Source organism: Hyperolius riggenbachi, chromosome 3 (genome assembly GCF_040937935.1).
Source record: "Hyperolius riggenbachi isolate aHypRig1 chromosome 3, aHypRig1.pri, whole genome shotgun sequence".
In the NCBI taxonomy this organism is placed as follows: Eukaryota; Metazoa; Chordata; class Amphibia; order Anura; family Hyperoliidae; genus Hyperolius; species Hyperolius riggenbachi.
Window position 1 is genome coordinate 346445074 of NC_090648.1, and position 27227 is coordinate 346472300.

General features: G+C 42.8%; 1 protein-coding gene across 2 annotated transcripts in view; it reads right to left on the bottom strand.

Moving 5' to 3' along the window:
• Positions 1-1392: 1392 nt before the first annotated feature.
• The window catches only part of RNF44 (ring finger protein 44), an 85779-nt gene continuing 59944 nt past the window's right edge, over positions 1393-27227 (bottom strand). For both annotated transcript variants that reach the window (XM_068277042.1, XM_068277044.1), the window contains exons 4-11: positions 26876-27040; positions 20401-20568; positions 15554-15715; positions 15007-15122; positions 14801-14888; positions 14492-14613; positions 10529-10628; positions 1393-8733 (exon numbers count right to left, since the gene is read on the bottom strand). In XM_068277042.1, coding sequence (XP_068133143.1) covers positions 8671-8733; positions 10529-10628; positions 14492-14613; positions 14801-14888; positions 15007-15122; positions 15554-15715; positions 20401-20568; positions 26876-27040 — 984 coding nt within the window. In that variant the 3' untranslated portion in view covers positions 1393-8670. The remainder of the gene's footprint in view (positions 8734-10528; positions 10629-14491; positions 14614-14800; positions 14889-15006; positions 15123-15553; positions 15716-20400; positions 20569-26875; positions 27041-27227) is intronic.

Sequence of the window (27227 nt, forward strand, 5' to 3'; positions counted from 1 at the left end):
AACCAATCAAAATTAGTTACTTGTGCTGCTTCAATAAAGCAGTCCCCGTATTTTTAAGGTCAGATATACATATCTGATTGTGACTGTATATATGATGTGTACACAGGAATCTCTTATATATACTAAATAACATCTATGCTGTAAGAATAAAGCCTGATGTGTAGCCGTGTCACTAATAGAGATGGTCAACGAGATGGAAATAATTCTGCATTGATGCTGATTTATGCAAATGTATTTTGCTCATGAAATCAAATAATTTGATATGTTATTAAAATTTGGTTTGGTGACTACAAATTAAAGGGTAACGGAGACGGATGAAAAGTAAAGTTTTTTTTACATACCTGGGGCTTCCTCCAGCCCCCTTCAGGCTAATCAGTCCCTCACTGTCCTGCACCACCCAGATCTTCTGCTATGAGTCCTGGTAATTCAGCCAGTCAGCGCTGTCCGGCCGCATGCCGCTCCCACAGCCAGGAACATTGTGCACCTGCGTAATAGTGCTGCGCAGGTGTAGTACGCTCCTGGTGGCGGAGAGTGTGCATGCGCACTACGCCTGACTGGCTCAAGTACCTGGACCCATAGCAGAAGATCCAGGTGGTGGAGGAGGACATAGAGGGACTGATTATCCTGAAGGCGGCTGGAGGAAGCCCCAGGTATGTATAAAACTTTAATTTCATCTGTCTCAGGTTTACTTTGTTACACAGTAGTACTATACTCTACATATGCACTCCCCACAAAGCTGCAGGGAATCCACTGAGAATGCTGTGCACATTAAACACAGAGGTGTTGTCTGTCACCCATAAACCTTGTTCAGATTGTGCATGAAGAATGTGTAATAGAGGAAGAATCTCCTCATTCCCCTGCAGAGTACCTGCACATCATTCTTACATGTACCCACACTTACATTGCCTAGGGCCTGATAGATGTTCTTTGTTCCGGTTTGTACCTTTTACAAGTACTCTTACCAAGGACTAGTTTTAGTCTAAAGGGAATAAATATAGTAGTCTACATATCCTTCTCACTTCAGTTGTCTTGTAAAATTCCTAAGCGTTGGCAGTTAAGAGACGAATTTCATGTTACATACTTTTAATCAACAAAATTGTAATATGCAAATTAGAGGAGTCGGAGTCGTGGAGTCGGTGGAATCCTAAACTGAGGAGTCGGTGGATTTTTGGACCGACTCCACAGCCCTGTGAGAGACTCAAAAGTTAGTGGTCCCCAGCCCTCAGTGTGGGGTGAAGTGACCCAAGTAAGGGGTTATGTCCTCAAGTAACCTCTAGCCCTAGGCAACAATAGCAGATTGAGCTCGCTGTCTTGATGACCGCATTCCCCCCCTTCTTCGCAGTTTTCATGAAATACAATTGACATTATAAAAAGAAAGACGAGAGATGTCAATATTGTCCTTGTACATTTATTAGTGAACCCTCTCAATTCAGCCACAACATTAAAAAAAATAAATGATTGCACTACCAGGTCAAGCAAAACTAGCAACTTTCATTTTAAAAAAAGTACAAATCTGTTAAAAATTTTCAATCAGTATACACATATATATATAATACAATATTACTAGTTAAATGTTAAATGCTACAAACCAATATTATTCCAATGGAATGGAGGAAAAAGAAAAACACACTCTGATAGCTTCAAGAACCATTTCTATATATTAGCATTTTTTTTTCCAAATACATACATGGGAAATGAGGTAACCAGTAAATGTGCAAGTACCAAAAGCAAAAATAAAAAGTTTATATATAGAGTTATATCTATATGCTTACACACACATATAGATATACAGTTCTAACACAGAAGACACCTCCGGGACCCTGAGTAAGGGAAGCCACAACTCTGGGGGGCAGGAATGTTAGTGGGAGGGAAATGAGAACAATCAGCCCAGTGTGAGTAAGGGTCCAGGAGGTTAGGATGATACAGTAAACAATCCACTATATCCCACCATAGGGGTGTTTAAAGGAATATATATATATATATATATATATATATATATATATATATATATATATATATATATATATATATATAAAATTTAGTGGCATCTATGCAGCACTCACAGACATCCTAAATCAATGGGTTGTACTTATAGCAGACTGATAATGGGGTGCTAAGTGCTTTACTGTACTAGAGCTCAACAGCACTCAAACTATGGTTGTGGGTTTCCTACTTAGATTAGTGGAAGAACGATGCATTTTATACAGTGGAGCAGAGGGCAGATGAAGAAATAACCCCATCTCCAGCTGGGAAAGGCCTTGAGGACTTCTCCAGAGGTCATGGGACTTCTAACGGATAGGCAGCAGATACTGCTGTTGTCTGGTTGTAAGTCTGCTGATAGAATTTTGAAGTGTTGAAGTATATATACAGTAAGACCTTTGGTAACGTGTGTGCTGTAAAACAAGTGCTTGATCTGTGTTACTGCTGCAGTCGCTGTTGCCTTCTTCCACAAGCCTCACTAATGGCAGTTTACAAACTTGACTTGGTTGTGAGGGGAAAGAAAGCAGTAAAAATACAATCATGCTCCAGCATATGGAACGATTTACATCTTCCACTGTTCTCACTGTTAGCATATGGCTTAGAACTCCATAGGCTGCCAATATGCAAAAAGAAGACTGAAAAAACAAAAACAAAAAAAATTGGAAAGCCATCACCTGTATGAACGGACAAGTAATTAGCTAGGCTGGAGGTGAAGCATGGACCATTTTTAGGTGAGTATGATAGATGTGTTCAGTGCTTTGCAGTTTGTGTTCTGTAGATGTCCATTTCCCATCGTGCAGAGTATGTAACTACAGCTAATTATCAGTGCATCAGTGTTTATCAAACAGTATGATTATCTTCAATGCTTTCCTGAAACCTTCCAACAGTGAGAACAGTGAAGGGCTAGTGGAGGGGAAGACGTCTACAGCTGAATGGTGTCAGGACCTACAAAAATCTAGTTTTCAACTGGGAGATCAAAGTTTTGTTTTTAGAGTTGTATGTATGGGTCTAGGAACATTTAAAACAAAAGGGCCTCTGAGAAGCAATAAAACAAATGTTATAAATCCATAATCACTCAGTTTTGCCCATGGCAGCCAAATTCCCAATTTCATGCCAACAACTTTCACTATATAAAAGGGACAAGCTGGAAATCCTACTTAGGTAAATGAAGTCTTCCCCCACATCCAGTCATCTAGTTTCCTTATTTTGCCCTTCTAAGAACCAAAAGCTACAATGAAAGATTTTACCTGCTGTGCCATCTCCTGGTCATACCTAACATTGCTGTAAAAAAGGTTCAGTATAAACATGGGTGTAGACTGTGGGTAAAAGTGCATACACAAATCTGAATAACTTATGAACATGGTTGCACTTCCAACCACAATCTAATCCTTGATACCAGTAGGTTGAGTTTGTCCACACATGAGATCATAACCCAAACCTGGCAGCTCATCCTGAAACTGGCCAATTTGAAACCACTGTATTTCATTAATGCAGCGCCACAATGCCTTTGCCATATTAACCAACAGTGAGAAAGAGGTCCCACTATTATTTCGAATGCTGGATGCAAGAATTGTTCCTTACTCAACCTAGGGATTGAAAACAAACCAAAAAAAAATTCCCTTTAAATAGCTATGAGCAAAACAATTAGTTTCTCTTTCAGGTCCCATTTCTGAGGAGGCCTGTAACTGAAGATTATTCTTGTTGTCCGTGGAAACATTCTTTACTGTAGTCCGTGGGTAAACACCCACTAAGTACACCCCAGTGTGAAAGCATCACTCACAAAGATCGACCCACTACAGTACATCCTTGTATGAAAGCTTTACTCAGAGATCCAACCACTGCAGTACATCTCTGTGTGAAAACTTTACTCACAGAGATCCACCCACTACAGTACATCCCTGTGTGAAAGCTTCACTCAGAGACCCACCCACTACAGTAGTTTGTGAGTGAAGCTTTCACACAGATGAGATGTGAGGTGTAGTCACATCTGCTCATTACTCTGCATGTCATGTCCAGGAAGCAAGACTGGCATGGACAACAGGAGGAAGTAATATATCAGACCAGCAGAATGCAGGGATGGTAGAGATTGTGTACATGGGATTCACAGATTTTGAAACGTAAACAAAACCAGTAATTCATTACAATTCATCAAGGGGCAAATTTGGTCTAATTTCATGTACAAACAAGGTCACACATCAATGTGGAAATTCCTTCCGCATTTTGTTTTAGATACGCTTTACTGCCTATTGTAAAAATATTTGTGCATTCAGATATTCTGAATTTTGAAGTCAAGTGCCCTTACATATTTTACATATTGTCCCTATGCTTTATAATAACGGCCCATAGCACTCCCTACAGGGAATGTGCTTCTCAGAGAATGATTAGAGCAACCTCCCATTCCATCCTCCAGCAGTGTCAACAATAAGTAGTGACCACTCTGTTGTGCAGGCAGCTAGTCTATGACACACCTAAGGTGGCCACACACCATACAATGAAAAGAGAAATTAATTTGGCAACTAGATAAAAACTACTCATTCACAAAAAAAAAAAAAATTAAAGACAGAGTGAGAGATTGGATCAAAATTTTCATTTTGTTTATTAATAAAACTATGGGAAGTTGCAGAAATTTCTGTACAATTTTTCAGAAGATTAAATGGTGTAGAATAGATTGTCAATGTATTGATTTATAGACGCAAGCAAATTTTTCAATCTTTTCTTCACAATTGGGGAAAACTGAACACGTAACATTTGAAAAATTTGACCAATCAGAAAAAATGATTATACTGCTCAAATCAAAAAGAAATCTATAAAAAAAATAAAAAATAAAAATAAAAAAATGTACCGTGTGTGGCTACCTAGTGAAGAATGAGGAGTGCATCCACTGTAGCATAGCCACTCCTCTTTGTTTACACTGTAGATACTATACTGATGAATGGTTGCTGCTGAAATCATTTCTGACTGGCAATTGCTAAACTATGTGCACACATTACATTTTGTCACCAGTGGTTGAGACAACACTGGTGTCCCACAACATTCTTGGTAACATCATTAGTGATGCACGGTGCTGGATTACGCTCGACCAACTGCTGCTGTTGGTCTATCGAAAATTCTGCTGGCTGAAGCCTCCCATTTGCTCTCTCCCTCCCTACTCTTTAGAATAAATCAGGCTGCAGAGACGGTCACAAAAGATTGGTTTGGGTGACAGTTACTAAATGTCTGCTCATAGCTTTAAGGGCTGGGGAGGGGCTGTTACAAATTATTTGAAAAGAGAACATTGAAGAGTCAACTGATTTACAATAAGGATAGTGCATTTTTGCTGCTAAAAAAACATTTTTAGAGGGCCTGTCTAGATAGGGCTTTTCCATTTAAACCAAAATAAAAAACATAAAATACACACACATATTCAGGCTAGCACCAAGAAGTGTAATCCTGCTGTACATGCTTCAGCTCCTGCAGCATGTTGAATCCTGCTGTACATGCTTCAGCTCCTGCAGCACTGGTTGAACTCGATGGACGTATGTCTTTTTTCAACCAAAATAACTATGTAACTATGTTCGGTTTACAAATTAGCAGCACTAGTGGTTTTCTCACATTTTGTTCCCAGCAGTTCTTCTGGTGGTCCTGGATGCAAAGACTAGCATTAGATATCCATTAAGCCAGAACTACAGTAAAACACTGGAAATAAAGATGTGCCGTGGTCCTGGCCTGAGGCTAGGAAGTAACTAGTGTGGTGAGAAGGTCTCACTCAGTCAATAAACAGACCGGGCGTGGTGGGGTGGGTGTGGCTTATATGATACACCTGATGTAATCAGCACTAGCATCTTTTTAAAAAAAAAAAAACGCTGCCATCAGTGGGGCTCCCATTATTCACAGCATCCCTGTAACACACAGATGCATAGGTTTGCGGAGCCCTGGTGATTATTGGTCAGTGGCCAGACAGCTGAATACTGGATGCAAAGACCAGCATTTCCGGGACACAAGAAACAGTACAAGCTTATCCAGACTGGTTCATTCAAAATGTAACAAATCATTTACTATTTGCTGCAAGTCAGTTGACTCTTCTAATGCCGGGGTTTAATAAAAGCGCAGATATTCTTTAAGCCGCTTTATGCACAGCACTCAATTGCTATAGGTTATTGCAATGTCTTTATATGATTTCTTATCAGCTCCCATATGTAAGTCTAATTAAAAACAAACAGAAACAATAGCAATGAAACCAGGTTTCCCAAAGCATGGAACACTTGGCACCAGAGGGACTTCCTCCCCACTGGAGGTGGCAAACTACAGGGCGTAGATTTCCACTACAGAACTGCATTACTGGAGAATCTGCTCACTCTAGCGTCAGTTATAGTGGCATATAACAAATACAACATGCAGAACGTAGGTATAAAGGGCTTTTGTGGGTTCCAGTGCAAATATATTGGAGAAGGCTGTATACTGAATGTATGTTGGCAGTGTAACCGAGCGGTATATGTGGTCATTCCTAAAGATGAAGGTGATACTCAGACACTGCAAAGGTTGAGATGGTGGGACACAACTGAGAAAAGATTAGGAAACACTATTTTAAAACACTCTGGAGAGTATAAGGGTACAGCAAATAAGCTTAAAACACCATCCAGTCCCATCTGTGGGGCTGAAAAGTTGCCCCATCAAAGATGAACAAGACCAACCAGGGTTATAGGTGTGGTAAAGGCCCGCTATGGACTAAATTCTTATTCTCTCTACCCAAAACTGAGACAATAATTGGCTGGAGTAATACTTTAACATACTGATGTAAAATAACTTTAAATTTTGGGTGTGACTTGTCATCTTATCAGTGGATGCAAGTCTTATTCTTCAGTAATATAGAACCAATATATGTAGAACTAGTCGGCAACATTGTCAGTGTGAAAGGTCCAGCAGTTACCCACTGTAATGTGCTATGGGCCGCTCTTTCCACCACGTTAAAATTGGCTTTTGGCCTTAGAACACCCCATCGCACGCATTCCCTGCCCAAGTGTGACTGTTACAGGCAACAAAAACATTCAAATCCCAACAAACAGTTCAGGTGCCTTCTGCTTGCGAACAAGTGCACAGCAGGAATCAGCTCAGCATGATACATACCCCTATATAATGCTTATCCCAGTCCCACCCACCCCCCTCACGTCACTTCACAGACGGCCAAGGGTTAGCAGATACCATATTCCAAAGCTGCTCAGACATGCATATTGTGAAACGTTAAGACAGACTCTGTCTGACCGTTGAAACGCGCACACAGATCAGAAATGATTGGTTGGCTCTTGTGTTTTCATTGCTGTTCTATCATGCAAACTTGAACTAAAACAGATACAAATCATTAAATAAGGCAGCCGCTTGCCCACAGGTGTCCCCTATGTTTATTGAAGGGGAAGCTTGGGTGGGGAAACCGCGGGTGCCACGCTCACTAGAACACAGCTTGGCGTGCAACAGAGTTTACCCTGTGGTGTCACACCAGTCTGCAATTGTGTGACCTGCTGCCAAACAACATACTCTGGAGGCATTACCAGGGCTTCTGCTAGCAGAAGACAGGAGAGAAATATGGGCAAACAGCTCCTACGCCAGCAGACTGGTCAATACAAAAACTGCTAGACCGCTTGTCCAATAAAACATTTAAAATGATCGCACTGCTCAAAATCAGGCTCCTGCAACAAAACCGCAACACTAAAAATCTGTCACATGAAAAATGGCACATATCTGTTAGTAACAGCTCAGTAGATTAAGACTGGGTTAGCTGGTGATTAAAAACCGAGAAGAGACCCCTGTCTCGCTTTCTAAAATACAGAGGACAAACTGATGTCTTCCTAGTTTCAACCTCTCCTCCATACACAATGAATTGATTACCTGAACCAGAGCAAAGGCTAAGAGTCCTCCCACCAATTCAGAAAAATATACAGCATTGCTGTAAATCAATTCACACAATTTAATTGCTCTCAAGTAGATTGGAATGGATTGCTAAACCACACAAGTCTGAACAAAGCTGCAGACCAGATTAACAATAGATTGAAGAAAAAAAAAAAAACAATAATATTCAATTTAAAAAGGCCAAACTAATATTACAACCCGCTCTAAAAAGAATTAGTTCTCACGGCATTAAGTAAAATACAACGTAAAATGCTGGTCCATAGAATTAAAAGAAAATAACAAACTGCCCACTCGGGCTTCAGTGCAAACATACTTAAATAAGCAGCTGTGACATCCCCCTTAACTAAGGGACTGGCAGAAGAATTTTGCAAACAGGGAGCCCCTGGTAATGCCTCAAATTCCTGTTCGGGGGCTAGCGCTGGCCTTGAAGACCCAGTCTTTTTATGTTTCTTTTTAACCTGCTAGCCTCAGCTACCCACAGAGGAGGAAAGGGACAAAGTAACTCTTCAATTGGCCACCCAATTCATCTACAACACACCTCAAATCCCTCCCAAGGCCTACAACTATAATACATAACGTAGGCACTCCGCTGGGAGGTACTGGGGTGTAGAGGTACTAGGATGGAGACAGTGGAATGTGTGACTCTTGACACCACCTCCAGATTCAAAGCTGCTGAATCCTAGCCACTAGGACAAGAGCAGATGGAGGGGGAAGCTGAAGCATCCAAGACAGGCGAGGAGGCTGGTTTACTTTATATTGATCCCTCTGGGTTTGTGCACTGGTAGGAAGTGAGATGGCAGATTCCTTTCCTCACTCCCCATCTCTGTGAGCTTCAGAGGCATCGGCCCGGCAGATGGGACATGTGCGGTTGGACTAAATGGAGAGAGGAAAACAGAAAAAAAAAAAAAACAAGATTTTGTTACGCCATAAAGTTTACCACATGTAAAACACACCTACTATGAACAAGATATTAAACGGTAAGCTAGAATTGTCACAAAGTAAATTTTTTAATTTGATAGATAGAAGTTGAAGGTATTCAACTTCTCAATGAGCATTGGTAATTGTAATTGGTAGTTCAATACTATGGGGGTTTAAGATACCTGCTGTGGTGCTCACGTTATGCCAAGCTTAATGCCTTCCTTCTTTAGTGGCCAAACCAGCCATGCTTGAGTGTTGCCCATCTGCCCTACCAGTAAGGACGTTTCTGTGCAAAGACCGGCTCATCAGCTTGCATTGGGTTAAGCTGCGAATTTGTACGTCTAGATTTTTTGTTACCCTGTGCCTGAGGAAGTTGGCCTCTAACCACTAAATGTGTCAGGACATTTCTGTAGTACTTATCTTTTACAGTTGGTTAATATCAATCATATCAAGCAATTCTGAAATCCCTCTCTTTTTGTAGACTTGACTGTGGGAGTGGATTTAATATAAATTATTTTACAGCATCAAACATACACTGATTATGAGCATCTATATACTGTGAAATACGGGATGGTATCATCATTTACCGTGTGTGTGGACATTTCTTTCTTGTGACTTCATAGTCTATACCTGTGTTCTATATTCATTGTATGTTACGGTAGTTAAACATTATATAATAGTTAAGTTCTTAACTACCATTGGCCTGTTGCCAGCTATACATACGTAACAGCTCTACTCCTCTGGGTGATTAAACAAATGAGGAGGGGAGGGGGAGGGAGAGAGAGAGAGAGAGAGAGAGAGAGAGATCTAATTTTCTCCGCTGGTTTTCGCCCTCTAAACCCAGTATATACACGTGCTGCGGTACCAGATTTCTTCAAATTGAATGCTAATAAGATATTTAGTTACATTTTAAAACTAAGTTTCCTTTAACCGAACCTTCCCAGTAACACAGCTCAAAAAAAGAACCCCCACTTCATCTTTATCATCATTAGAGGTATTCAATAACCAAATCAAAGGCTTCTTCTCTGCAGGGATCTTATACCAATCCTATAGGGACACAAGCAGATACTCGCTGGACTTTTAGCCTGTTTACTTTCTAAGCCTCTTCCTCAGCGCAGCAGTGAGAAGTCTGTCCATCCCCTTACTCTGATGTCCCTGGCACTTCAAGGCACATTAAAGGACAACTGTAACGACAGGGATATGGAGGCTGCCATATTTCCTTATAAGCTATCCTGCTGATCCTCCCTTTCAGCAGAACAGGGGTTTTTGACATCGTCAGATCTGACAAGATTAGCCACATGTTAAGTTTCTGGTGTTATTCAGGCACTACTGCAGCCAAATAGATCAGCAGGGCTGGCAGGCAACTGACATTTTTTAAAAGGAAATAAATATTCTTAAAAAGGAAATATACATGTTTAAAAGGAAATATACATATTCTTCTCCCTACAGTGGTCCTTTAAGGCTGTAAGCATAAATGTATTGCAGAAAACCATGCATTTTTAACTGCGTTATGGATTCACGTTTCTTTAGTATGCGTTTGTGGTTGTGTTTTCCAAGTAGAGAAACAAGACTGGAGGCCACTGTGGTAACAGGGGCAAGATCTACTCAGGAAAGCAAAGTTTAACTGGTGTTCCGCCTGTGGGTTACTATTCCCAACAGGTCAGTTTCTTTTTTTTTTTTTTGAACAGAGGTGCTCTGCTTTGATAACAAACATTACAAATTGTAAATAAAGTAGCATAAAGCAATGTACCTTAAGCCATTTATCAACACACTTTGCGTGGAACTCATGGTTACAGGGTAACACTCTGAGAAGCTGACGACTTTCAAAGTCACTAAAGCAGACCACACACCTGTAAGAAAGCAACAGATTGAAAGCTTATGTGCACAAGAATATCAAGACCGCAGTTACAATGCATTTTTTTTAAATCACTGAGCAAAATGCACAGTCTGAAAAACAACAATGAGTGTAAAATGAACCCAAGGTGAAAAACTGATGAGAAACAATTGTATTTATTCTACTCCTAAAAATGACTTTTTTAAAAAAGATCTTCCATGGTTTTATTTTATATTTAACCATTTAAAAGGTAGATTGAATGTTTTATTGTCTCTGATGAATGACAGTCTATAAAGATTTTAAATACATGAACTATTGGCTACTCTCTCCCCTGCCCTCAGAAGTTGGAATTTGCCAGTAAAACTTTGATGGCTGTAATCTGCTTATCAGTGAGGTTCACTATATTCCCCGACATGGTACAGGCAAGAGAGAAGCTGCCATGTGCATGTCTGAAAATTAACTCTTTCAGGCAGCAAAATAAAAAAAAGAAAGACAGTCTGGTTAATACGTTTTGCACTTTACATCCACGTTCATCTCATGTCACTTGTCTCCTCGGGTACTTTAAGACACAGGTGTCAATCTCTAGGCCCACTGGCCTAATGCAGCCCTCCAAGTTATTTTAACTGGCCTTTGAGAGCTTGAAATGTGCATTCTTATAAGCAGTTAAAGAATGACAGCGCACTGCCTTCTCATTTATAAGAGCATGCTGGTGACAATGTGTCTGGTTGACACATTATCAGTTTGAGCTGGAGGGCAGCAACGACTAACAGGACATTTAGGAAATCAGGAAATGTAGCACAAGGCTTGCAGCCCTGACCCCATTCATCTATATCAAATGGGACAGCCATGTGTTGCACACAGAAATTTATGCTGCAGTGCATTGTCAGAACATACTAAGCAACGCACAAGACTGCTGCATGATGTCCTCGTGTATCATATACTAAGACACGCTGCTGAAATCTGCCCAGCAATGCAACAGTGTCCCCAGGCCCTAAAATGTTATGATGCTAACACACCCATCCAAGCCAAGCACATTGTAAAAATGTCATAAAAGTGTTCGTAGGACTTTTTTTTCCCCGTGCTTGAATGCTTCAGTAGAATGTGCTTATTATTAACAAAATGCCCATCCAGTAGTATGTGGTCATAAAATCACAATAACCATCAGGACAGCCAAAAAGCAGACTGTATCTCTAAAGGGAATGTATTGTGTCTAACATATTTCTTTTCATTATTTGTAATTTTTGTAAGATCTACACTGTCTGTGGCCATTGTTGGTGTAGATGTACTCAAATACTGTATGGTATTAACCACTTCAGGACTCAGCCTTTACCCCCCCTTAAGGACCAGCGCTGATTTAGAAGATCTGTGCTGGGTGGGCTCTACAGCCCCCAGCACAGATCAAACAACAGGCAGAGCGACCAGATCGCCCCCCTTTTTTCCCCACTAGGGGGATGATGTGCACGGGGGGGGGGGGGGGGGGGGGGGGGGGCGGGGGTGTCTGATCGCTCCTGCCTGCGTGTGGGTGGCGGGGGGGCACCTCAAAGCCCCCTCCACCGCAGGATTCCCCCTCTCCCTTCCTGCCCCGGAGATCGGAGGCTGCACAGGAACGGATCTGTCCTGTGCAGCCTCTAACAGGCTCCTGCCTGTCATGTGACAGCGATCCCCGGCCGCTGATTGGCCGGGGATCGCTGATCTAGTACAACACTGCTACTGTTAGCAGCGTTGTAAAAATGTAAACAAAGCGGATTATTTCCGCTTGTGTTTACATTTAGCCTGCGAGCCGCGATCGGCGGCCCGCAGGCTATTCACGGAGCCCCCCGCCGTGAATTGACAGGAAGCAGCAGTTCGCACGAGCGGCTGTTTCCTGATTAATTAGCCTGCAGCCGGCGACGCAGATGTGCGTCGCTGGTCCTGCAGCTACTCCTTTGCCGACCCGCGCTATGAGTGCGCGGTCGGCAAGTGGTTAATTGATGGGATTGAATCAGGAAAAGGTGTATATCTATTAGAACACATTTCTCAGTCCATCCCAAACACTGCCATGGATGTGGACCTTGAGGACAGGAGGTTGATACCTGTACTCCAGGGTGGTGGGTTTGTTCCCAGGCATCTCCTTCCAGGGTTTATATGCTGGGTGTCCTGGTTTCCCTCCAACTCAAAAACACGCTACTGCCTGACTTCCCCACCCTCCTCCCTTTTAAAATCTTACCCCAACGGTAAAGGCAATAGACAGACTTCGCAGTAGTAGTGAAATGTAATTAATGGTAAAATAAATATGGACATCACTACTGGACTTTCTTTAGCCCTGTATGTTTCATCAGCAATCATCAGGCCTCTCCTCAAAAAACCCTCCCTGGACCCAGATGCAATGACCAGCTACAGACCTGTCTCTAACCTCCCCTTTCTGGGCAAGCTAATTGAAAAAGCTGTATACCTCCAGCTAGAAGCCAGAATCCTACAAAATAACAGTTATGACCCACTCCAGTCTGGCTTCAGGAAACACCACAGCACTGAAACTGCCCTCATCCAAATATGCAACCACCTGCTCATGGCAAGAGACAGAGGAGAGTGCTCGATCCTCATACTGCTAGACCTTTCTGCAGCCTTTGACACAGTTGACCATGACATCTTGATAAACAGGCTACAGGAATACTGCGGCATTGATGGCATAGTACTTCAGTGGTTCCAATCCTTCTTGAGTGGCAGAACCCACAAAGTGTCTATGGGGCCCTTCCTGTCCACCCCTGTAACACTTAAGTATGGGGTGCCCCAGGGCTCAATCCTCTCTCCCCTGCTTTTTACGATTTACATGCTACCGTTGGGAAAACTAATCCAAAAACATGGCCTGACATACCACTGCTATGCAGACGACACCCAACTATATCTTTCCTTCAAGCCTGGTGTGACAGACCCAACTCTAACTATAAACACCTGCTTACGTGAACTACAGCAATGGATGAATGACAACTGGCTGAAACTAAATGCAGACAAAACTGAAGTCCTTCTGATTGGAGGGCAGAGCATGATAACAAAACAACTTAACTTGCAGTCTTCACCACTGGGAATAGGAGGCACGGATCTACGCAGCTCTGATCATGTGCGTAGCCTGGGAGTTCTAATTGATGGGGATTTAAACTTCAGAACTCAAATCTCTGCTGTGGTGAAATCATCCTATTTTCACCTGAAGAACATTGCAAAAATCAAGCACCTCATACCCCCAGAAGATCTGCCAACCTTAGTCCACGCCTTCATCACATCCCGACTGGACTACTGCAATGCTCTCTACACTGGCCTTCCAAAAAAGGTCTTGTACCGCCTACAGCTGATACAGAATACTGCTGCCAGACTGCTAACCAACCAACCCCGTCACTGCCACATAACGCCAGTCCTGCATTCCCTTCACTGGCTACCTATAGAATGGAGGGTCCTATTCAAGATCGGCCTACTGACATTTAAATCCCTGAATAATCTAGGCCCTGGATACATGAAAGATATGTTACAGCTGCGTAGCAATCCCCGCATTCTCAGATCCACAGGTTCTAATAATCTAGTCATACCCAGAGTCCACTTGGAAACTTTTGGTCCCAGAGCCTTCTGTCATGCTACCCCTACGTTTTGGAACTCCTTACCTCAACAGATCAGGACAGCCCCATCCCTGGACGTGTTTAAATCCAGACTGAAAACCCACCTGTTCAGTTTGGCATTTGCAGAAATATAACTTTTGTTGTGTGAATACTTCATCCTACTAATTACTGAATCTGAGAGAGCCTAAGCGCTTTGAGTCCTATGGGAGAAAAGCGCTATAGAAATGTTATTGTATTGTATTATTGTATATGTTTAACATAAAATTGGGGCCAGAGCATATCACTCAAAGGTACTCACAATGTCTGCTCCGATTGGTGGCTTTCAAAGTTGAAGCGGTAAGATGGAAGCTGCTCAATGTTGGCTTTGGTGAGTCCACGGGGTTTTGCTTCTCCTAAGCGCTCAGCTAAGTTAAGCAACGCCTAGAAAGGAGAAAGACAGGCACAATAAAACAATGCACATGGTTTTCGGGATGTATGAGATAACCCAACAGAAAAAGTCATTATCTATGTCAAATGGAGAAGGACATTTACACTGAATGCTGTGTCCCCAGATTAACAATACAGGATAAGAAAAACAGAAAACCATGGACTGCAGAGCCATACCAACCTCATAGTTCTCCATTTCCACATCATCCACATCTAAATCCAAGCTGATAGCTGGGCCAACAGAAGTGGGAGAGACAGGAAGCATGGAACTGGAATACAAAAAGGTGGAACTAGGTCAAGGACTCAAATATAGCAAACCGTTTACCAAAGTCAAAAAACAGTAAATAATGTGATAGGGCTGTAAGCCACATAGCAAGAAGTACTCACAGGAAATAGGGCAGAAAGCTTGGATAATACGAAGGAGGCAGTGCAGGAGGTGGCAGTGGTTGCTGCAGGCGATATCGTTGGGCATTTAGTCGCCGTGGCATCAAATGGGCGTATGGCTGCAATTACAGATGTACAGAAAAGGTTAATATGGCAGAGAGTCACCTTGCTATGTAAAATGCATTTGCACAGCACAACCAAATAAGCTTCATACAGGTCTTTCCTTTAAAATTGTATTAGTCAAGTTTTTAAAGGCAACCTGTAAGTTTTACAGAAAATCAATAAAATGGAAGCTGCCACTTGTTGACAAGTTCTGAGACAGTTATGTTATCTTTTTTTCTTGATTCACCACTCTGCTTAGTTGCTAGTCCATGTCAAGTATGCGGTTAGTGAGGTTTTGGCCCAACGAGCCCACATGCTTGTCATAATTCAAAAACTAAGCAGTGAAGGAAAGATTAAAACAGCAGCTTCCGAGCCCAGACCTTTAAAAACAGCTCCCACTTTTCTATCAAGTTCCTTTTACCTTGAAAAGTATTTGCTGGCCACTTACCACAGGAAAGGATAGCTCCTGGTGCAATGCATCATGGGAGAGGTAATGCATGGGCACAGAATGGGGCAATGCAGGCACAGGGTGAGAGTGGTGGAATGGGAAACTGCCCATGTGATGTTGGTCCCCACGAAGATCTAACTCATTGTCTATCCTCTGCAGTGGCTAAATGGGGAAATACAGAATAGAACAGAAAATCAGCCATGCAAAAAAATAAAACATGAAGATGTGGCACTTTAAATACAAAGCAGGCACCTGCTGGGGTCCCTCCCTGTAGCTATACCGCTCCTTGTTTTACTACTGGAGGGAACTAAATGTCTGAGAAGCAGGGACATCACACATTGTGATGACCTTCATTTAGCACTGTAATCATTAGTAAAAATCTTTTTTTATGTTAAACAGACAAGTATGATGCCTTGTGTGCAGTTAAGTTTAAATGCAAGCTTACAGTAAGGAATGTTTTGCCAAGATGTGCATTAACTTCATTTCCAGCACATAAGCATAAAGGTGAACCCGAGGTGAAAATAAACTGATGAGATAAACCATTGTATTTATCCTCCTACTTCTAAAAATGACATTTTTTGGATATCCCATGGTTTTATATTTAAACATTTACAAGGTAGATAGAATGTTTTGTTGTGTCTGCTCAGTGGAAGCCTATTCAGTGTCCCTTAATGAAAATACATGAACGATTGACTTTTTTTCTTTTCTATCTCCTCCTGCTCTCAGAAGTTGTATTCAGCCAGGAAAACTTTTATGGCTTCACTTTGCTCATCAGTGAGGTTTACTATATTCCCGAGAAGGTATCGGTAAGACAGAAGCAGTCACTTACACGCCTAAAAATTAACTCTTTCAGGCAGCAAACCATGTAAAACAGCCTAATTAATAATATGTTTTGCACTGTACATACATGTTTATCTCATGTCGCCTTGTATACACTTTAAGATGTAAATGCTGGCTTAAAGATTAAAAAAAATTGCAAATGAACCATAGCAACACAAATCATGCAAGAGATTCCCTCAAAGGCTTCATAATACTGTGTAACTGCTCCTATAAGTCATACAAGATCTTATGGCCTACACTTTGGCCACACTATACCATAACTCAGCCTGTCGCATGACATCAGTGACAGGACTCAATACTGGACCTCTATGGCAACACAGTAAAGAAGCTGGGCTAGGATTCGTTTAGGTGTGGCCAAATTGCAAAATATGGTAAAAGAGACCAGACTATCCGGAGCAAGTTTACCCAAAGAGGATGTGATGCTCAATCCTACAAGACAGTACTTGCTACAGGGCAGCAAGATGGGACATGAATAATGTTTTCCTTAAATATTTTTTATTGCAGAACTGTAGTACCACTTTAAGAACAATTGATAAAAGGTAATGCTCTTGTTATTTAAACTACAGAATTCCAACAGCAGTTCGTTTTTTTTAGCAATTGTCTACACTTAACAGTCATTCCTAGATACCAGCACATTTAGCTTGCCCAAGCATGCATGTTTATTCATAGGGAAGCAGGAGATTTCCTGAGGTCATCTTATCTGGGAGAAAACCACTAGCTGGGAAACAAGAACCAGGAGGTGAAAGCCAAACTAGCAAATTAAACAGAATGATAGTCAAGTGAGCAGCAGTAAGTGTATTTTATTTTCTAGCATGGCTTCTACTTCCAAGGTGAGTGGAGACTGCCTGTTGGGCAAATTCTTTGCTTATAGCTGGTAATGATAATCTGATGTCTTTATACAACTGAAGTAGATGGTTTAATACCAACTCAAGGGACTGTAACAAGAAGGATATAGTGACTGCCATACTTATTTCCTTTTAAGCAATACCAGTTCCCTGGCTATCCTGCTGATCCTCTGCCTCTAATACTTTTATCCATAGACCCTGAAGAAGCATGCTGCAGATCAGGCATTTCTGACATTCTCAGATTTAACATGAAAAGCTGCATGCTTGTTTTCGGCTTGAAGGAGGAAGTGGGCGTAGTGAGGCTTGCAATGCGTCCAATAAGACGCGTGCAAGCTATTTGGAGCGCAGGCAGGACGGAATTGTGGGTAAATAACCCCTTATCCTCCAGCCACACAGCTGCGGCAATTAAGGCTCATTTTAATTACGAATTAGAGTCCTTGCGGACTCGTGAGTACCCGTGAGCCCATCCCTGCAACTGACCACTGAACAGGGCCTCAGGGTTTGTATCGCTAGGATTTTGGGTTCAATTAAACATACTATATGCATAGGGAATGTATGTACCCATTGTATCTGCATGGATTTCCTGAGAGTGAGTAATGTGAAATGTTCTCTATGAAAATGTGTTGGTTCTATATAAAAAAAAAATGCTAAATTGCATTTACCCATTTGCTACCAGCAGGTGGAGCTACTGAGCCGAGAGACAGGCAAGGTCAACACTTGTTTTTGACCGGAGAGATGAGACAAGCTAAAGCGCTTTTTAAGAATCGCTCTGATTCACTTTCATTAAAATTGCGGTAAAAATTGTGTAAAAACTGCCGCGATTTTTCGCATACGCAATTGCGGTGATTTTTTACCGTGATTTTAATGAACGTGAATGGGAACGATTTTTAAAAAGCGCTAATCACAAGGCATTCAGAAAAGTGCTTTTAGTGTGGCTGAGCCCGAATTGTCAGAGGTCTATGCCCTAATAATAATCCTAATTTTGACTGATTTTCGCTTATAATCAGAAAAAAAAACAAAAAAAAAACAACCAAAACGGCCACCTCAGCCGATATTAAGATGTGTGTACAGCGGGCCCCCGACTGCTGCTTCGCAAGTGATCCCCCCACACCACTGTCTAGGTTTTTGGACACTATTTTTTTAAAGAAATTGTTGCTGCAGAGAAGCCCTGAAGGTTTGAGAAATTCGCCTGCCACTTAAAGCAGAACTGAAATTAAAAAAAAAAAAAAGTTTCACTCACTTAGTGCTTCTGCCAGGCCACTGCAGCTAACCTGTGCCACTCACCAATGCTCCTGTCCCCTGCAGAGACTCACTTTCACTTTACGCAGTTCTAGTGCACCGCGCCTGCGCGGCCCTGTCCGCAGTCGTCCTCGTTCAGACTCCCATAGCCGGACGCGTACTGTGCAGGCGCAGTAGAGATTTTCTCATACTGCACCTGCGCAGTAGAGATTTTCTCATACTGCACCTGCGCAGTACTCCTGGCTACAGGAACACGTACTAGGATACGCGTGGCGAGGGCGCAGTGGAGGTTGACTTAGAAGTCGGCTTCCACTATAAGAAAAAAAGTGAGCCGTGGCGGGGGAATGGAGGATAGGTATGTCATGGCGTGGGAACAGGTCTGCTGCAGGGGCTGGCAGAAGCCCCAGGCAAGTGAAACTTTCAGTTCTGCTGAATGTCAATGGGGTTCGCAGCAAACTTTAGCAGAAAAGTCTGTGAATGCTCATTCGTGATGTTCATCAATCACTAGTAGAGAGTGCAATCTGATATACATCGGTTGTTGTGAGAGGATGTAGAATGACGTCATCCGTCAACTGCTGCCAAAACACTTGCACAACATGACAATGCATGCTTTCTGGCAGTCAGAGTGGTGCTCCCAGCTGATTAGCAGCCCTCAGCTTCAACACCCTTATATGCTGGGTACACACAGTGCGCGTTGACACACACTCTCTGCCCCACTCTATTCCCGGCCGTTCGATTATTTCCGATCACGTCTCGATGATTGTTAGGTCGATTCTCATGTAAAGTATGCCAAATCGACCTAACGATCCATTGGAACGAGAATCTGACATGTCGGAAATAATCGAGCGGCCGGGAATAGAGCGGGGCATCAAGTGTGGGAACGCAGAGTGTGTACCCAGCATAATACCTAGTATGACTGACATAAATGTATGAGTATTTGCACTTACTACAGAGGGTGGGGACAGAACCAGGAAGGGACACATAGCCACCAGGAAGGAGCCAAAACCAGGCCGTGGGCACATTTATTAGAAAAGCCCTGGCTGACAAGAGCTTCTGGCTCACAGGCTGGACAAGTCAGATAATGAACAATTAGCAATTTTACCAAAGAGAATGTGCAGAATCCAGCCATCTAAAACTGTTGGGAGGCTTTTCTAAAGGAACCAAAGCTGTACTTGTAGCCAGAGGCGGTTCTACTAAATATTAAAACAGAAAGGTATATATGAAACCAGCAAGTTGCTTTTTAAACTAGGATTTTGGCCATAAACAACAACATTTTGCTTCTTCAATGTCTTAAAGGATACCCGACCCGAGGCTCGGGTACAAAATCAGAGACTTGCTTAAAGAGAGGGAAGCTTCAGGATCCTATTGAGGCTTCTCTCCCTGCTCTGATATACCCGTCACTGAGTACGCCCCCCCCCGGAGATCAGCAAGGCATTGTTGCTAAGCATACTGGGGCCGCGCAGCTCTTCTTCCTTCAGCGTGGATGCCCAATAGCCGACTCAGTCCACCTGTGCATGCACAGTAAGCCGAAGCCTCGGGTTTCGAGATACTGCACAGGCGTGGGCGGGCTCACGCAGCTGTTCTGCTGCCACTCTTCTGGAGGAAGAGCTGCGCGTCCCTGATGTGGAGGGGGCCACATTCAAGAACAGGGAATTTAATATCAGAGAGGAAAGCCTCAATAGGATCCTTGGGCTTCCCTCTCTTAAGGTAACTATCTGATTTTGATCCCGAGCTCAGGATCACTTTAAATAGTTTGTGAAAATCCAATCATACAAGTTTCCCTTAAACTGTAGTGCCCTTTGCTAGGAGCTGGAAAACCAAAGAGCTGTAGGCTCTCAGATATTAAAACGAACAGCTGAGCCCCACAGACAGGTTTTAATTAACGCTGGAATATTAAAAAATTCAAAGCACTTTGACACTTACCACTCTCTGTGGCTGCACTGTAACAAACGGGGTCAGAGAGGCCAGATGAGGTGGCTGGTGTGGTGGCAGCGGTGGGTGAGGGTGCAGGATGTAATGTTCGCTGGATAACAGAGGAGGAAATGGCTGGTACGAGACAGGAAGCTGTTGCATGGTGCACCCTGGGATGAGCTTTAAGGGGAAAAATAAAAAAAGGACTAGTCAGGGTTATGAAAAGCAAAAAGAAAATTTTATGACATTAAAGGTGTCCATACATCAGGTGATGTATGGGTAGATCGAGCATGAGACAAATCTCTTTCCTCCATTTATTTTACATTTTGACTGGAGGTCCTTTTTAAACAGGACATAAGGCTTCGTTTATACTAAACACATAGTCATGCACATTTCGGCAATGCGTATGGGCGACACGCGAGAACATCAGAATTGCATAAAAACTGCATTAACCGGGACAGATGGGCAAATAAAATGTGTGGCTTTTAGCCACAGTTTTAACCACTTGAGGACCTAGGGCTTTCTACCCCTTAAGGACCGGCCACTTTTTTTCCATTCAGACCACTGCAGCTTTCACGGTTTATTGCTCGCTCATACAACCTACCACCTAAATGAATTTTGGCTCCTTTTCTTGTCACTAATAAAGCTTTCTTTTGGTGCTATTTGATTGCTCCTGCGATTTTTACTTTTTATTATATTCATCAAAAAAGACATGAATTTTGGCAAAAAAATGATTTTTTTAACTTTCTGTGCTGACATTTTTCAAATAAAGTAAAATTTCTGTATACATGCAGCGCAAAAAATGTGGACAAACATGTTTTTGATAAAAAAAAACCCATTCAGTGTATATTTATTGGTTTGGGTAAAAGTTATAGCGTTTACAAACTATGGTGCAAAAAGTGAATTTTCCCATTTTCAAGCATCTCTGACTTTTCTGACCCCCTGTCATGTTTCATGAGGGGCTAGAATTCCAGGATAGTATAAATACCCCCCAAATGACCCCATTTTGGAAAGAAGACATCCCAAAGTATTCACTGAGAGGCATAGTGAGTTCATAGAAGATAATATTTTTTGTCACAAGTAAGCGGAAAATGACACTTTGTGAGAAAAAAAAAAAAAAGAAAAAAAAAAAGTTTCCATTTCTTCTAACTTGCGACAAAAAAAAATGAAATCTGCCACGGACTCACCATGCCCCTCTCTGAATACCTTGAAGGGTCTACTTTCCAAAATGGGGTCATTTGTGGGGTGTGTTTACTGTCCTGACATTTTGGTGGGTGCTAAATTGTAAGCACCCCTGTAAAGCCTAAAGGTGCTCATTGGACTTTGGACCCCTTAGCGCAGTTAGGCTGCAAAAAAGTGCCACACGTGGTTTTGCCGTACTCAGGAGAAGTAGTATAATGTGTTTTGGGGTGTATTTTTACACATACTCATGCTGGGTGGGAGAAATATCTCTGTAAATGACAATTTGTTAATTTTTATAACACACAATTGTCCATTTACAGAGATCTTTCTCCCACTCAGCATGGGTATGTGTAAAAATACACCACAAAACACATTATACTACTTCTCCTGAGTACGGCGATACCACATGTGTGGCACTTTTTTGCACCCTAACTGCGCTAAAGGGCCCAAAGTCCAATGAGTACCTTTAGGATTTCACAGGTCATTTTGAGAAATTTCGTTTCAAGACTACTCCTCACGGTTTAGGGCCCCTAAAATGCCAGGGCAGTATAGGAACCCCACAAATGACCCCATTTTAGAAAGAAGACACCCCAAGGTATTCCGTTAGGAGTATGGTGAGTTTATAGAAGATTTTATTTTTTGTCACAAGTTAGCGGAAAATGACACTTTGTGAAAAAACACAATTAAAATCAATTTCCGCTAACTTGTGACAAAAAATAAAATCTATTATGAACTCGCCATACTACTAACGGAATACCTTGGGGTGTCTTTTTTCTAAAATGGGGTCATTTGTGGGGTTCCTATACTGCCCTGGCATTTTAGGGGCCCTAAACCGTGAGGAGTGGTCTTGAAACGAAATTTCTCAAAATGACCTGTGAAATCCTAAAGGTACTCATTGGACTTTGGGCCCTTTAGCGCAGTTAGGGTGCAAAAAAGTGCCACACATGTGGTATCGCCATACTCGGGAGAAGTAGTACAATGTGTTTTGGGGTGTATTTTTACACATACCCATGCTGGGTGGGAGAAATACCTCTGTAAATGGACAATTGTGTGAAAAAAAATCAAAAGATTGTCATTTACAGAGGTATTTCTCCCACCCAGCATGGGTATGTGTAAAAATACACCCCAAAACACATTATACTACTTCTCCCGAGTACGGCGATACCACATGTGTGGCACTTTTTTGCACCCTAACTGCACTAAGGGGCCCAAAGTCCAATGAGTAACTTTAGAATTTCACAGGTCATTTTTGTTTCAAGACTACTCCTCGCGGTTTAGGGCCCCTAAAATGCCAGGGCAGTATAGGAACCCCACTAATGACCCCATTTTAGAAAGAAGACACCCCAAGGTATTCCGTTAGGAGTATGGTGAGTTCATAGAAGTTTTTATTTTTTTGTCACAAGTTAGCGGACATTGATTTTAATAGTTTTTTTTCACAAAGTGTCATTTTTGCGCTAACTTGTGACAAAAAATAAAATCTTCTATGAACTCACCATACTCCGTACGGAATACCTTTGGGTGTCTTCTTTCTAGAATGGGGTCATTTGTGGGGTTCCTATACTGCCCTGGCATTTTAGGGGCCCTAAACCGTGAGGAGTAGTCTTGAAACCAAATGTCGCAAAATGACCTGTGAAATCCTAAAGGTACTCATTGGACTTTGGGCCCCTTAGCGTACTTAGGGTGTAAAAAAGTGCCACACATGTGGTACCGCCGTACTCAGGAGAAGTAGTATAATGCGTTTTGGGGTGTATTTTTACACATACCCATGCTAAGTGGGAGAAATATCTCTGTAAATGACAATTGTTTGATTTTTTTACACACAATTGTCCATTTACATAGAAATTTCTCCCACCCAGCATGGGTATGTGTAAAAATACACCCCAAAACACATTATACTACTTTTCCTGAGTACGGCGGTACCACATGTGTGACACTTTTTTGCAGCCTAGGTGCGCTAAGGGGCCCAACGTCCTATTCACAGATCATTTTGAAGCATTTGTTTTCTAGACTACTCCTCGTGGTTTAGGGGCCCTAAAATGCCAGGGCAGTATAGGAACCCCACAAGTGACCCCATTTTAGAAAGAAGACACCCCAAGGTATTCTGTTAGGTGTATGGCGAGTTCATAGAAGATTTTATTTTTTGTCACAAGTTAGTGAAAAATGACACTTTGTGAAAAAAAACCAATAAAAATTAATTTCCGCTAACTTTTGACAAAAAATAAAATCTTCTATGAACTCGTCATACACCTAACAAAATACCTTGGGGTGTCTTTTTTTCTAAAATGGGGTCACTTGTGGGGTTCCTATACCGCCCTGGCATTTTACAGGCCCAAAACCGTGAGTAGTCTGGAAACCAAATGTCTCAAAATGACTGTTCAGGGGTATAAGCATCTGCAAATTTTGATGACAGGTGGTCTATGAGGGGGCGAATTTTGTGGAACCGGTCATAAGCAGGGTGGCCTTTTAGATGACAGGTTGTATTGGGCCTGATCTGATGGATAGGAGTGCTAGGGGGGTGACAGGAGGTGATTGATGGGTGTCTCAGGGGGTGGTTAGAGGGGAAAATAGATGCAATCAATGCACTGGGGAGGTGATCGGAAGGGGGTCTGAGGGGGATCTGAGGGTTTGGCCGAGTGATCAGGAGCCCACACGGGGCAAATTGGGGCCTGATCTGATGGGTAGGTGTGCTAGGGGGTGACAGGAGGTGATTGATGGGTGTCTCAAGGTGTGATTAGAGGGGGGAATAGATGCAAGCAATGCACTGGCGAGGTGATCAGGGCTGGGGTCTGAGGGCATTCTGAGGGTGTGGGCGGGTGATTGAGTGCCCTAGGGGCAGATAGGGGTCTAATCTGATAGGTAGCAGTGACAGGGGGTGATTGATGGGTAATTAGTGGGTGTTTAGGGTAGAGAATAGATGGAAACACTGCGCTTGGGTGGTGATCTGATGTCGGGTCTGCAGGCGATCTATTTGTGTGGGTGGGTGATCAGATTGCCCGCAAGGGGCAGGTTAGGGGCTGATTGTTGGGTGGCAGTGACAGGGGGTGATTGATGGGTGATAGGTGATTGGCAGGTGATTGACAGGTGATCAGTGGGTTATTACAGGGAAGAACAGATGTAATTAATGCACTGGCGAATTGATAAGGGGGGGGGGGGGGGGGTCTGAGGGCAATCTGAGCGTGTGGGCGGGTGATTGGGTGCCTGCAAGGGGCAGATTAGGGTCTGATCTGATAGGTAAAAGTGACAGGTGGTGATAGGGGGTGATTGATGGGTGATTGATGGGTAATTAGTGGGTGTTTAGAGGAGAGAATAGATGTAAACAATGGATTTGGGAGGTGATCTGATGTCGGATCTGCGGGCGATCTATTGGTGTGGGGGGGTGATCAGATTGCCCGCAAGGGGCAGGTTAGGGGCTGATTGATGGGTGGCAGTGACAGGGGGTGATTGACAGGCGATTGACAGGTGATCAGGGGGGATAGATGCATACAGTACATGGGGGAGGTCTAGGGGGGGGGGGGGTCTGGGGAGAATCTGAGGGGTGGGGGGGTGATCAGGAGGGAGCAGTGGGCGGGGGGGGGGATAAAAAAAAAATAGCGTTGACAGATAGTGACAGGGAGTGATTGATGGGTGATTAGGGGGGTGATTGGGTGCAAACAGGGGTCTGGGGGGTGGGCGGGGGGGGGGGGTCTGATGGGTGCTGTGGGCGATCTGGGGCAGGGGGGGGGTAAAAAAAATCAGTGTGCTTGGTGCAGACTAGGGTGGCTGCAGCCTGCCCCGGTGGTCCCTCGGACACTGGGACCACCAGGGCAGGAGGCAGCCTGTATAATACACTTTGTAAACATTACAAAGTGTATTATACACTTTGTATGCGGCGATCGTCGGGTTAACATCCCGCCGGCGCTTCCGTATGGCCGGCGGGATGTTGCGGCGGGTGAGCGGCGCCAGGCGGAGGCGGAGGATCGCGTCACGGATGACGCGATCGCTCCGCCCATGCCCCTACAAGGACCGCCGCCATTTGTCAATACGGCGGTCCTTGCGGGGTGCACTTCCCGGCCGCCAATTGTACATACGGCGGTCGGGAAGTGGTTAAGTTTTATTTTAAAACTATAATGGCTGAAAATGAGAAATAATGATTTTTTTCCATTTTTTTCTTATTTCCATTAAAATGCATTTAGAATAAAAAGGGCAGATATGCATTCTACATATTGGGTTTTTCTCAAAAAACAATTACAATCCAAAATATTCCATTCTGTATCCTAACTAGATTGGGTAGTTATCTTCAGGGAGTCTTAAAATGGCCATTATCAGTGCGCATTTTGGCGAACAATTGCATTTTTATAAGATCATAACGGTTTAAAAGAGATCATATTAAACACTTTAGCCCGCGGGTTGTTTTCACCTTATGGATAAGAGACATTTTCACATTTCGGCGCTCCTCCCTTTCATTCCCCAATAACTTTATCACAACAAAATGATCTATACCTTGTTGGTTTTTTTTTTTTGCCACCAATTAGGCTTTCTTTGGGTGTTACATTATACTAAGTATTATTTCATGGACATGTATATCCTGACAGCACAAGCATGAATGTTCATAAACTTAAAGGGACTCCGAGCAGTGCAGAAACTATGGAAAGATGCATATCATTTTAAAGCTCTCTTTCTCCTCTTTCCAATGATATATAAACCGCTGCCCTACGCCTTTTAGTTTGCTATTTTTGCGATTGAAATTGCTGCGGCCGCGATTTCAATCGCGAAAATAGAGAAAACTAAAAAGCGTAGGGCGACGATTTAGGGGTCGTCAGAAAGAGAGCTTTAAAATGATATCCATCTTTCCATAGTTACATTGTATTACACAGGGCGACTTTTTCTCAAAGTCAGCAGCTCCATTCAGCAGAAAAAGTCGCCCTGTGTAATAAACTAACTATGGAAAGATGGATATTTTAAAGCTCTCTTTCTCCTCTTTCTGACGACCCCTAAACTGTCGCCCTACACCTTTTAGTTTTCTCTATTTTCGGCCGTGGCAATTTCAATCGCGAAAATAGCGAAAACTAAAAGGCGTAGGGCGGCGGTTTATATATCATTGGAAAGAGGAGAGAGGGAGAGCTTTAAAATGATATGCATCTTCCCATAGTTTCTGCACTGCTCGGAGTCCCTTTAAAACACCTGGCAGACAGAGTATATTAGTACATGTTCCCATCATCCTATAGCTGAAAAAACTGAAACAGCTTTATCCCTCCCAATTGGACACTGCAAATGTAAAATACAAAGCTATGAACTGACAACATTCCTGTTTGTTTATGTCACTTACCGGAGGAGGCAGGCAGCAAAGTGGGTAGTGCTGGCTGCTGAACATGACAGAACATGCTGGCAGCTGCTGGGTGCTGCACCCTGGGATGTGCTGCCCAGTGTGCAAAGGGAAGCCTTGGGTTACAGTTGTAACAGTGTATGAAAGAGGGACAGGTCCCTGGTGCACCTGGGAAATGATGCAATACAGAAAAGATGTTGTATTAGAACAGACAAACACAGATCACAGTACAAGGCTGGTAAAGATAACATGTACTCTGCACAATTAACACCTTTATATCTCTATGCAAAATGGATTATTCTGTAGTGTCTAATGTGGAGCTGGTTCCAGTCCCCTCAGGGAGATTTCCAGCAGT